Here is a 13,363-nt window from a genome sequence, read left to right as displayed (position 1 = left end):
TGCGCCAGAGCCTCAAGGCTTGAGTGCTCCTAAACCAGGGCGGGAGGGAGCCTCTCCACCCCTCCCCTGAACCTGGGCAATCAGAACCAGCCCCTGATGGAAGCCTGAGCTCTGGGGTCTCCTGCCTCCCCCTCTTTGTGCAGCGTTTTGTGTAACTGCGTTCTGACCCTGCGGGAGAACTCCCAAGAGCTAGCCAGGCTGGAGGCCTTCAGCCGAGCCTACCAGGTAAGACCAAGAAGGGCACCATCCTGTGTCCTCTGCCCTACGTTCACTCTAACACACAGCCCAGAGCCCCTAGAGGAGGCACGCAGGGAAGGAAGAGCTGGTCAGGGCTTGCAGGGAGACAGGGAGCAGCCTGGGTCCCTTCGTCTGTCTCACGTGACTGTGGTGTCTCAGGTGCTCTGGTTGGAATCATCCCAGTAGGATCCAGGTGGAAAAGCCCTCATGGCCCGGCTACCCTTGAGGGCTTAACCCCAACTCCTGGCCCGTAGCCCTGGATGCCTCATGAGACCACCTTTCCCTCCCACACACTCCCACTCCAAAGGCAGTTGCTGAGCCTCTGGAGGTTCTTCCCAGGTTTTTATCCCTTTTGGGACTTCCTGCCTAGCCCTTCAGAGAGAGTAGTCTACTTACAATTAAAACAAAAAGGTGACCCAACCAGTTTCCAAATTCTCTGGAAAGGGACTTGCCATCAGGTGCGTTTGTGTTCTCACGGGAAAGGCTGAGTCGGCCCCTCCATCCAGGGAGATGGGCTGCCCACCACCCCTGCTCTTGCCTCACTGGGTCCTGGGCCCACCCAGAGCCTGTGCTGAAGACCCTGTGCCTGTGTCCCCAGAGCAGCATGCGCGAGCTGGTGGAGTCAGGCCGCTATGACACGCGGGAGGACTTCTCTGTGGTGCTGCAGCCCTTCTTCCAGAACATCCAGCTCCCTGTCCTGGCGGTATGTCCCCTGCCCTCACCCATGGTGCTCTTTTAGAGGAAGAAATTCAAGGCAGAAATGCCAGTTGCTTCCATGAGCATGTGCATAAAATGGGAAAGACACAGCTCTCCAGACACTGTGCTGGCAGGTGCAGGCTCCCTGAACGCCTGAGCTGCATCCGTATGTGCGAGGCTCCCATGACCCCTGTAACAGCCTCCATTGTGTTGAGCACCTACTAGTGCCAGGCACTGTGCTTCCCAAGATAAAACTGTCACATCTGCCTTTGGAAATGAGTGTGATCATCCGCATGGAACACAGGTGCAGAGATGTGAAGCGTCCTTCCTAAGATCATTTAGGAAATAAGGGACAGGGAGGCCAACATGAACACAGCCAGCTCCAGATGACTAGCTTTCTGCCACGCACGTGGTGTCTCTCGTGTGCAACACTGCGGTTGTAAGGGAGCATTCTGGGGGTTCTGTGTTTCCACCCAGGCCATGCCCTTTGCCTGGCACTTCCACTCTGAACAGAAGAGATCTGTGAGTGGACCAGGTGAGGAATGAGGTCTGTCCCCCTGGGCTGCCATCCCAAGAGCCTCGCCTAACCGGAGGGAAGCAGGAAGGAGAGCAGCTCCATGCACCCCCAGCACCTCCAAATGAAGAGGCTGGAGTCAGGGGACCCAGCTACCCAGGCCTTCCCCAAGGCTTTGTTCCATTCTCCCCACCAAAACCGCCAGGACCAGCAGACCAAAAGCTGGGAAGTAGCTTTTCCCAGCTGGCTGGCTAAGACTCTCCGTGGGACCAGGATCCCACTCCGTCATCCATGGCGTGGCCTTGGGCATTACATGAATATGCCCAAAAATAAATACGACACTTTTCTAATTGAATAAGGGGCACTTGTAGGGTCCAAAAGGAAGGTTGGGGGTTGGGGTCACCCAAAACTATTCTTTGTGGGATCGCTCTGATCTCTCAAGGTGAGTGGGCCCTGTGGGGGCTGGTGACCTGGAGCACTCCAGGGGAAGGAAGGTGTTGAGTGGACGGTCCCAGGGGCCAGGTCCGCTGGTGGTGGCTCCCTCTGAACCAATAGGATCTTGAGGGGGTATATTGGTCTCTTTCAGGATGGGCTCCCAGATACGTCCTTCTTCGCCCCAGACTGCATCCACCCAAATCAGAAATTCCACTCCCAGCTGGCCAGAGCCCTTTGGACCAATATGGTAAAATAAGTGGGGTGTCCCTTGTTCTCTGGGGTTCTAGTCTAGGGCAGAGCACCAGCCCCTATAGAATGGAGCCTTGCAAGTGAGGCTGAGGGGGCAGTGGCTGGCACATCTGTAAACATCTATGCAGTTGGAAATGTGGAGTCCTTAAGAGTCGGCTCAGCCTGAGCTCGACTGCACCCTCTCCTCAGAGCTTTGAACTCTGAGGAGGGACCTCTCTACAGAAATGCAAGCCAAAAACCCCACATTCATTCAACTTTCCCTATGTGCCAGCCACCATGTTAGGCAGTTTAAGCCATGTTATCTCATTTAAGGCTCTGCATATCCCTGCTAGAGAAGCATGACGAGTCTCCAAGGAAGCTACTCCCAGAGAAGCAAAGCGACTGGCCCAAAACCCCACGGCTGGCAACAAGCAGAGCCAGAAGTGGGAGCCAAGCCCCCTGAAATCGAGTTCTGAGCTTTCCCCACTGCAGGATTCTGCCAGGGAATGTTCACTTCCAATGAAACAAACTACTACACCCGTGTCTCTCTTTTCTTCCCTGATCAGCTTGAACCACTTGGAAGCAAAACAGAGACCCTGGACCTGAGAGCAGAGATGCCCATCACCTGTCCCACTCAGGTAATAGGGGAGGACCTGCCTGGCTCCTCTCCACAAACCAGGGCACACAGCTCGCCCTACCCACTTCGTCCTCCACCACAGCTTCCTCAGTACCCATCTCGCCCCCTTACTGAGGCCTGAGAGATTTGGAGGATGGAGGGGAGTCCATGAGAATGGACAGGGGAGGTGAGAGGGGAGACAAGAGTGCAGCTGCCATTGGGAATGGGAGATGCAGCAGGGAGAGGAGGCCTGGGCCCCAGCACAGGGAGAGGATCCTGGTGAGAAAAGTGGGCTCCTGAGAGAGGAAATCAGGATGCCAGGAAAATGGCAGGAAGGCTTCTTTTAGCAGTGGTGTTTGGGGCAGATGAAAAAGTCTGACTGCAGGTTAGACAGCCGAGGCAGGAGCCAGGCAGGCTCAGGAGCTGTGGTTGGAGACAGGAGAGCCTGGATTGGGGAGATTCCACAAGGAAAGGATCACAGAGGACAGCAGCAAAGGGCAGAGCCCAGAGCTGTATGGAGGAGGGACGAGGATGGGCCTACAAGGACACAGCAGCTCCAGGCTCCTTTTAAGGAGGAATCCGTAAGTGGTTGTTAAGCTTGACTTCAGGCCTGGGGTGGGGGCAGGTTCTCATTGTCTTCAGCTCCTGTTTCTAAGCCCTGTCTTATGGCTTTTTAACCAAATAAGGCCAAGGCCAGAAAGCCCTCAGCAGCAATAAAAGCAAGAAGGCCTGACCCAATCTGGGAGGCTGGGTTTCCCTCCTAGGTCGGCCACACCACCCTCTCCCACGCTCCCTGCTGGGGAATGGACCTGCAGCTCCCCCATGTGTCTGCTGGGAATCCTGAGAGAGTGGGCGCCCCTGTTCACATGCCTGCTCCCTGTCTGCTGCCTGCCCCACCCCAGTCTGGGCTCAGGCTCAGTCTTGTGTGCCATCACCCCCATCAGGAGAGCAAGAGTGGCAGGAAGAAGGGATGGAAAGTGAAGATAGTCGTAGCAGAGGGCTCAGTTGCTGGGTCTTGTGCTTGGAGCTAAGGAGACTGTCAGATTCTGCAACAGCTAGTGCAACACAGGTGCCTCCAGTCCAGATGGTCAGATGCTGGCCAAAGGCCTGGAGCAAAACCTTAGAGGCCCCTACTGTGCCAAGTGTAAACTCTTTAACTGCTTTCCTAAGGATGCCTGCAGTTTCTAGGGGAGAAGCCAGGGAACGTGGATAGTGGGGGCATTTGTGGACTCAGAAAATACCCACAATAAGCCATACTGTAGATATTTCAATATTTTACCAACCCTATAGCCATACTGAATATCAGCCATGGAGGGCCCTTTCCAAACTGTCTACTCCCCTTCCATTACATAACAAAGCAGCCATCCTTTGCTCAAACATGTATTGAGTACTGAGTTGGAACCTAAGCACTGGGTCAGGGAGAGCCCTGTCACCCTGGGCTTCGAGGCAACCACTTCCAGGCTCTACCCCAGATCAGGCAGAGACCCCCAAAAGGAGGCTGCCCCACCCAGCAGCATCTTAAGCTGAGTGGGCTCAGTGCCTCCCTTCTAGACAGAGCCCGATGGAGCCACTGCACTGATTTGCAGAGGTGAGCATATCCAGCCTCGTGGAACCAGTAGAAGCCCAGCCCGGGTGAAGCTGTTGCTAAGCAACCTTGGAGCCCATTCTGAAAGGGTCCATCTGTTGGCCAGCCCAACTTCACTGTGTTCTGAGCATTCTGCATTCCTCGGGTCCCATCTGCTCCCTCCCATGTGCCTTGGAGTGATATAAAAGTCCACCAGCATCTCAGTGTGAGCTGACAGGGGCCAGGCAGCATGTATTTTTGTCCTAGATGTGTCTAAACATAGAGGCAACAGGCGACAGGCAAGACGCAGTGGGGGGCGGGAGGCAGGAGGCCGAGATGGCTGTGAGCATGAGCTTTCTCAGCCTCCTCCCTTCTCCTCCCATCCGCAGTCTAACTGCTCATACATTCTGCGTGCCAGGTAGGGTGACTTAACAGCACACCGTGGATTTCTGTTGTACTTTCAAGTTGGACAAATTTTTTTACAGACAACTTTTGACTAGCCATTCTGTGGACTGAGCCTATACTCTGCCTAATGGGCTCTCTGCCCACTCCTTTCCTAACCCCAGGGCAGCTGGCTGAATGCCTGGTCCTTTTTTTAGCTTTCGTTCTTTTTGACCTCTCTGAAGCCCTTGTCAAAGGTCACCACCTCCCCCTTGAAATTCACTCCTTCCTGGGTTTGTGGACACTAAATTGCCTTGATTTTTCTGGTCTTCTGTTTGCTTGCCTTTAATGACCCTCTTCCTCCCTTTCCCCAGTCTTGAAAATGTAGATATTCTCCAATTTTCATGTCTCCATTCTATTTTCTTTCCTTTTTCACTCGCTTTTTGAAACAGAGTCTTGCTCTGTCTCCCAGGCTGGAAGTGCAGTGGCGCAATCACAGCTGTCTGCAGCCTTCAACTCCTGGGCTCAAGCCATCCTCCCACCTCAGCCTCCTGAGTAGCTGGGACTGCAGGCATGCACCACCATGCCCAGCTAATTTTGGTTTATTTGTTTTGGTAGAGGTGGGGTCTTGCCATGTTGCTCAGGCTGGTTTTGAACTCTGGACTCAAGTGATCCACCAGCCTCGGCCTTCCAAAGAGCTGGGATTACAAGTGTGAGCAGCTGTGCCCGGCCTCTGTTTTCTTTTCTCTCTCTCCACATCCTCTCACTCTGAGACTCATCCATTTCCAGAATTTCCTGTAAAATTTCTTTGTGCTGGATTCCTCAGTCTCTCAATCTGTGTCTTCATTTCTCCTTTCCCGAACCCCAATCCTCTATTTCTGACCTTTAAAATACATTTCCCCTTGGATGCTCTATCTGGTATAAGGTTACCCAAAAGGCAGATTAATGTATGATCAAGCAGGAAGCGGGCTGAAATCAGTTCATGTATTGTATCCTATCTTTTCTTATGAGAAAAAGCCGAAGTTTATCAAATTCCCTTAAACTTAGTTTGTTGTTTAGCAGTGTTTCTATATTGAATTACATATAAGTGACATTGTTATCTTTTTGATGCTCAGAGCTTCTAAATCCAATCCTGCCATGACCCCACCACCATCTCAAGCTTAACATTCATTCAAAAAATAATTTTCTGAGCAAGGAATGTCTAAATAGGACCTAATTCTTTGTCTTCCCAAACTCTCTGTTCCTTAGGAGTTCTCTATTTCTGTCAATGTCATTGGGGTTTTCAAGCTCTACAGGCATGAAATGTCAGGGACCCTATCTAATCGGATTCTTACCAGTCCTCCAGAATCTAATAGGATTCTTCCCACCTGTCCCTCTTCCCATTCCCACTGCCACTGCAGGGGCTCAGATCCTCATCACTTTGTACGTTAAAAACTAACTAGTCCCACCTTCCCACCGTGAAACAATAGACTTATGTAATCTTAGGTTCTCAGTGGGGAGGGCCTTAGACTTCTGTGGATGCAGTCTCTCATAGAATAATGGAATTCTTCTACCACATCCCTCCCAAGACACCCTATGGCCTCTGCTTAAATGTTCACACTTTATTTATTTATTTATTTATTTATTTATTTTACTTTAAGTGCCAGGATACATGTGCAGAAGGTGCAGGTTTGTTACAAGGTATACATGTGCCATGGTGGTTTGCTGTACCTATCAACCAGTCATCTAGATTTTAAGCCGTGCATGCATTAGGTATTTGTCCTAATGCTCTCTGTCCCCAAATGTTCACACTTTCTTACCACCTGAAATCAGTGTAGGTAAAGAACCAGCACTTTTTTTTTTTTAAATTAATAGTGATGGGGTCTCACTCTATTGCCCAGGCTGGTCTCAAACTCCTGAGCTCAAGCAATCTTCCCACATTGGCCTCCCAAAGTGCTGGGATTACAGGTGTGAACCACCACACTCGGCTGGAACTAGCACTTTTTGAATGGAATGGGATAGAAAACCTCATAGGACATCCCGTGAAATACCATTATGTCCTCCTGCCTCTGACTGCCACCACCCAGCTGAGAGTCTTCTCAGTTCCAGCCACTCATTGCACACATGGCTGCCAACCCCTGCCTCATATGGGTGTTTCTCCTTGGAATGTGGCCCCTTGTAAGGTGGTGACTGTACATCTGGTTTGATCCAACCAGCACAACCAGAGAAGAAAATCACTCCTCCTTCCCCGTGAAACTACACCTGGTAATGCAACCAGAATATTGATGGCCTTGTCCCACAGCCACTGACTCACGTTGCTGACTCACATCAGGAGGCTGTCTGGGCTCTGCCTCCCCAGGCAGCCCACACCGTCTTTGCATGGCTGGAACTACTAGACCGGTTCCTTGTTCTACCATTCAGTCGGCCCCCCCTTTCTACTCACGGGGGCTCCCAACCTAGCTTTCAAGAGCCAGTCAGGCTCAATCGACCCCTCTTTCATGTCATCTGCTTGGCTCCAGGCCTTTAAACCACTCTGACTCATGCATGCACCAAATGGTGAATGGTCAATAAACCCAGCTAAAAACAAGCCCAGTAAAACCCAATAAAAGCCCATTAGACAAGAACATAGAAGTTGGGGGAAAAAAAAGTAAAGAAGGGGAAGTGGGGGAGAAAGCGCTGAGGCACCCCGGCTGCCTGTCTGCCACAACCCTGGGCTGTAATTGTTCTTGCCGTGGCCTCAGTCTGCAACACATTCTAGTGTCTCCTTGACCTCTGGCCCTTTAGCTCTGCCTCCCTTTCCCCAACCTGTAGATCTTGTGATCAAATAGATTCAATGAAACACATTGTCCAGTTGCACTCGCAGCACTTCCAAAAAGGTCAGGTTTGTCCTTCCCTCAGTGCCTCCCATGCTGGTCACGGTAGGACTGGCTCCAGCCCCTGGACCCTAAGCCTAGTCTGGGCTTCTTTGAAGTGCAGGAAGAATGCCACTGAGTCTTGTCTCTGAGGACCCTCCATCTCCAAATCTTGCCTCAGTTCCTCAGCAGGTGCTGCACTGACTGGCCACGCCATTCTCTGATGCTTCACTGCCTCAGCTTCTCAAGTCTGTCTCCCTACCTGAGCCAATTGTGAGTTTCTTTCTCTCCTCCCCTCATCCTGGCACCTAGAAATGCTCTCTAACGCTTCAGATGCTCAACCAGCGTGGGTCACTTATTTATAGAATGCTCCCAGATCGCCCTCTCTGTTGGTGAATGCTCAGGGAATGCTTACTGTTAACCCGAGACAAGCCCAAGTAGCTACATGGACCTGCCACCATCAGCCCTCTTCTGTCTTACGCTGTTGTAGAGGGTCCAGGGCTCACTTCTCCCACTTGGCCCTGAGTACCTCTCCTTGAAAGGATGTCAGGGGCTGGGCGCGGTGGTTCACATCTGTAATCCCAGCACTTTGGGAGGCTGAGGCGGGCGGATCACGAAGTCAGGAGATCGAGACCATCCTGGCTAACACGGCGAAACCCCCGTCTCTACTAAAAATACAAAAAAAACCCAAAAAAATAGCCAGGTGTGGTGGCGGGTGCCTGTAGTCCCAGCTACTTGGGAGGGTGAGACAGGAGAATGATGTGAACCCAGGAGGCAGAGCTTGCAGTGAGCCGAGATCGCGCCACTGCACTCCAGCCTAGGCGACAGAGCAAGACTCTGTCTCAAAAAAGAAAGAAAGAAAGAAAGAAAGGATATTGGTTACCAGCCCCTGTTTCAGACAGGAATGCTGAGACCAGAGGAAAGGGGAGACTTGTCAGGTGCCTCAGGGAACCAGGATCTGAGCTAGGGGCTGAGAGCTCTGTGTGGGTGGACTCTGTCCTCCCAGTCGCTGCTGAGTCCCTCTCTTCCTTTTCTGCTGTCTGACCAACAGGGTTTTTGTTGGCCTGACCTCCAGTGTGCGGAATAGAACCAGGCAAGAGGCCTGTCTGGTCAGCTCTGGCCCCAGTTCGGCATTCATCACTTGTTCCCTAACCTGGAACCAGTCCCTTCCTCATTCTGGGGCTCAGCAGCTGCTCATCTATAAAGTGGGACATTTGGGGGTTGCAAAGTCGGTCATCTACAATGCCAGGCAAGAACATGGTTGTGTACATGTGGTCAGGTATGAGACAAGATCACTTTTCCAACATCCTGGTTTTCCCTGTTTTTTTTTTTTTTTTTTTTTTTTTGAAACAGAGTCTTGCTCTATTACCCAGACTGGAGTGCACTGGCACGATCTCATCTTACTGCAACCCCTGCCTCCCAGGTTCAAACAATTCTCATGCCTCAACCTCTCAAGTAGCTGGGATTACAGATGTGTACCACTATACCTGGATAATTTTTTTTTTTTTTGTATTTTTAGTAGAGACAGGGTTTCACCATGTTGTACAGGCTGGTCTTGAACTCCTGGCCTCATGTGATCAACCCCCCTTGGCCTTCCAAAGTGCTGGGGTTACAGGTGTGAGCCACTGAGCCCAGATTAATTTTTTTTTTTTTATTGAAACAGAGTCTCACTCTGTTGCCCAGGCTGGAGTGCACTGGCACAATTATAGCTCACTGTAACCACAAACTCCTGGGTTCAAGCAATCCTTCTGCCTCAGCCTCTTGAGTAGCTAGGACTACAGGCACATGCCACCATGTTGAGCTAATTTATTTTTTTAATTTGTTGTAGAGACGGGGTCTTGCTATGCTTCCCAAGCTGGTATTAAACTCTTGGCCCCAAGCAGTCCTCCTACCCTGGCCTCCCAAAACGCTGGGAATACAGGCATGGGCCACTGTGCCAGCCTGGTTTTTTCTTCTTGTTCCCATTTTATTCTCACATTTTCAGACCATGGGCTTACTACTCCACTGAGCACATTTTGTGAGAGTGTTCACAGCCCTGGGCCCAGTTGCTGTTTCCTGATCTCTGTCTTATCAACTTGATCTTGCTTCGCTGTCATGTGTACATTTTCTCATTAGCTTTCTCCCCATTTCTCCTTTGTCTGCTTCCTTCTTCCTTCTTTAATTAACTCCTCACCTGCAACTGGGGGGACTTGGATTCTTGACTGGGCTTGTGTGAAAACTGATTGTGAAACAGGTAAGTAGGGAATGAGGAGGATGTTTTACAAGAAAAAAAAATGACCAAGATACAGGAACCCAACCTAAAGAGGGTAAGACATATAGTTCAAAGGAGGCAGAAAGAAAAACATAACAGATATTCAAATATGTTGATAATCATAACACTTTTTGGAAGATTAAAAAAAATGCTGAAATATGAATCCCTTGCTAGAGAAATTACAAAGCCAAGAAAATAGATAGGTCTGAGGATTAGGGAGCTGTTCAGTTGCTAGGAGGAACACAAAAGCGCAGACCCCAGACTACAATGGGTATGAAACCCTCTGCACGCCTTTTGTTGTCCATCCCTTGCCAAAGCTGTTATGTAAAGCCCTCCGGGGGAATTAATGAAATTATGTTTATACAGTTCTTTCTATATAAGTGCAGAAGAATCATGTTAAATAAATCTACAGGGCAGGATTGTTAGTTTTTCTCCTCCTCAAGCAAACTTCAATGCTGCCAGAAAACCTCTCCATGTGGTTTCTTTTCTCTTAGAATGAGCCCTTCCTGAGAACCCCTCGGAATAGTAACTACACGTACCCCACCAAGCCAGCCATTGAGGTAACCTCTGACTCACATCTGCCTCTCTCAGACACAAACCGTTTCCACCTGCCAGGGGCTCGGGTGTGGTACAGGTTTCAGAGTATTCACTGAAGCAGAAATGTACTTCTTACATACTGGGAATTGGAATGTACAGAAAAGGCTCCCGGACCACGAAGCCCCAGGATTGCCCTAACATGTTCTCAAGTTGCTTACCTGACGTCAGCCCCCAAGCAGAGGAAGTGCCTGTGGATCGATTTTCGTTGACCTTGGCAATCCTGGGCTCACAGACATGATTACTTGCTTAGGCAGCTCAGCCTCTCAAGAGGGAGAGGCAGCGGGTGTGATGTGGCGTTGACTTCTTGGAAGGTGGAGGCTGAGTGGGAGGGAACTACAATTCCGGGGATGGGGCCCAAAAGGAAGTGGAGGCATGTTCATGTTCATGTTCCTGTGGGCCCCTAGGCCTTGTTTTGTTCAAGTCAATCATTCTAGTGCTGAGAATTCAGAGCCCATGGTTAATTCCATTGGATTAACCATGTCTGTGAGCGTAGGACGGCCACTGCAAAGACGGCCTGGAGGACCCCGGACTACACCATGACTGGCAGTCAGGCCTGGTCCGGATCAGGTCTGTTGGTCACCAGGATGGAGTTCGACCAGCAGTTTCAGTTTCACACCTATATTATATCCAGTCTCATGTTAGGGGCTAGAAGGCATGCAGAGAAGTATCGAACATGGTCCGGACCAAGGGAAGTGAGAGCCCAGTAGAATTTCACAATTATTGAGCACATACTATGTGCCAGACACTATTCCAGGAAGATAGAAGTGTTAACCAGACAGATGGATCCCGGCCCTCACGTAGCTTACAATCTACTGAGAAAGATGTCTTACATACATGGCTAGGCATGGTCATTTCAGATAGTGATGACAGCTCTGAGGAGGGTGATGGGGCTGGGGCAAGGGAGGCAAATTCAGGTGCACCATGCAGGCCAGGCCTTCCTGAGGTGAGATTTGAACTGAGACATGCATAATGAAGAGATACTTGCTATACAGGGAGCCAGGAACACAGTCCCAGGCAGAAGGACCATGGACCACACAGGCTCAGAAGTGGGGCTGTGTTGGGTGTATTTGGGGAAGAGAAAGAAGGTCAGAGTGGCTGGGGGCACGAGAATGAGGTGGAAAGTGGGGGAAATGAGATCAGGAGTGACAAGGAGCCAGATCACACAAAGCCTGAATTACTGAGTAAAAACATTGGATTTCAAGTGGAGAAAGATGGGAAGCCATTGGCGGTCTCAGGAGAGAGTGACATGATCTGGTTCACGTCTTTCAAAGATCTCCCTGACTGCTATGTGTAGAAGGGGTTGGCCATCAGCAGGAGTGATTGGGGAAAGACATTTTATAAGCCAGCTGAAGAAACTAACCCATATGAAATTATTAAGAACTATTGGATGCTAAGCTCTGGGGTGCAAGCAATACCAGATTGCTGGCTGCGGGTTATGCTGTGTCCAGACTCTCTGAATTTTCTCAGGCTCATGTTAGCCCAGTGGAGGCTTGTCCTCATTGAACCAGTGACCAAATTCCCTGAGAATTGAAACGTCAGCTGCATCTTGTGAATCAGGCATTTCTTCATCTATTCAACACTTACCTATTGGATGCCTACGTAGAGTGGGCACTGCACTAAGTGCTGGGTAGACAATGGTGAGCCGAATCGGTCTGGATCTGCCCTCTTGGTTCTTCAGTCTCATGCATCTTTGCTTTTGCTGCTGGAAGAGCTAAAAATCCCAGAGCTAGAAGGGCGTGTGTTTGTTTTAACAGCTTTCTACTCAAAGTAACCACAGAAACAAAATTCTGTCATCTGAGGTAACGTGGATGAGCCTAGAGGACATTACGTTAAGTGAAATAAGTCAGGCACAGAAAGACAAATACTACATGTTCTCACCATATGCAGAAGCTTAAGAAGTTGACTTCACAGAAGTAGAGTATAAATAGTGGTTATTAGAGGCTGGGAAGGGTGGATGGTGGTTGGGGAGTAGGGATAGCAGAGATTGATTAACAGAAAATTACAGCTAGATAGGAAGGAGAATTTCTAGTGTTCTATAGCACAGTAGGGTGAGTATAGTTAACAGTTTACCATATATTTTCAAATAGCTAAAACAGCTGATTTTGAATGTTCCCAATACAAAGAAATGATAAATATTTGAAGTGAGGGATATGCTAATTACCCTGATTTGATCATTGCACATTGTAGAGATGTATCAAAATATCACACTATGCCTCATAAATATGTACACTTACATGTCAATTAAAAATAATAAAAGCAAAACTAATAAAGTAGTCACAAAGAGGCTTTACCTGGGAGTTTTTTAGAAATGCAGAGTCCTGGGCACCACCCCAAACCGGCTGAATCAGAATCTGCAGCTTAAGATCTTCAGGGGATTTGGATGCACTGATTTTGGATGTGGTGCATGGTTCTTCCCTTGTGACGGATGAGCACGTTTCAATTCCAACCAGGGTCTGTTAATCTACATGGAATATGCTTATCTCTGGTTCACCAACTATCTGAGATATATCTCATGTGCTGATGGCTGAATAACTTTTTATGTTGCATTTTCTCTGTTTGTCATCTGCACATAAGCATGTTCTTGATTTCATTAAACCTTTAAACAGAAGAAATCCATCAGTATGATGAATTGAGCAATCCCTTGGAAAAAAGCTAAATTCCATTGGATTAAGCAAATAAGATTTAAAAGAAGTTCCATTTTTGCACCCTCATGATAGGAATATTTCAACAAGTCTTGTCTTCATCATCTGACTGAACAGATGAGATAAGCTTTCATAGCATCTGGCAGTCAGACTCCTGGACAATCAGTCAACCTGCTGGTCAAGCCCTACTCCGTGCTCAGCATGCATATATTTGAGACTTTGGGAAGATACTCAATTATCCCCCAGATTTCTGGTACTAATCATTTCTGTGCCCTCTGCTTCCCATCCCACTCCTTCCCCCAGCACCTGGAAAATATGCTCTGTATTAGAGACAAAGAAAATTGACTAAAAGCATCCAGGGTTGCTTACAT

The 13,363-nt window shown here is 49.3% G+C and overlaps 1 protein-coding gene across 1 annotated transcript in view; it reads left to right on the top strand.

Annotated features, from left to right (window-relative positions):
* The window catches only part of PLB1 (phospholipase B1), a 119,144-nt gene that overhangs the window by 79,229 nt on the left and 26,552 nt on the right, over positions 1–13,363 (top strand). Inside the window, exons 37-41 of the mRNA XM_054476049.2 lie at positions 144–225; positions 836–940; positions 2,034–2,129; positions 2,677–2,748; positions 10,248–10,313. Of these exons, the coding sequence (XP_054332024.1) occupies positions 144–225; positions 836–940; positions 2,034–2,129; positions 2,677–2,748; positions 10,248–10,313 (421 nt within the window). The remainder of the gene's footprint in view (positions 1–143; positions 226–835; positions 941–2,033; positions 2,130–2,676; positions 2,749–10,247; positions 10,314–13,363) is intronic.

This window comes from Pongo pygmaeus, chromosome 12 (genome assembly GCF_028885625.2).
Source record: "Pongo pygmaeus isolate AG05252 chromosome 12, NHGRI_mPonPyg2-v2.0_pri, whole genome shotgun sequence".
Classification (NCBI taxonomy): Eukaryota; Metazoa; Chordata; class Mammalia; order Primates; family Hominidae; genus Pongo; species Pongo pygmaeus.
This window is presented reverse-complemented; position numbering and strand designations above follow the sequence as displayed.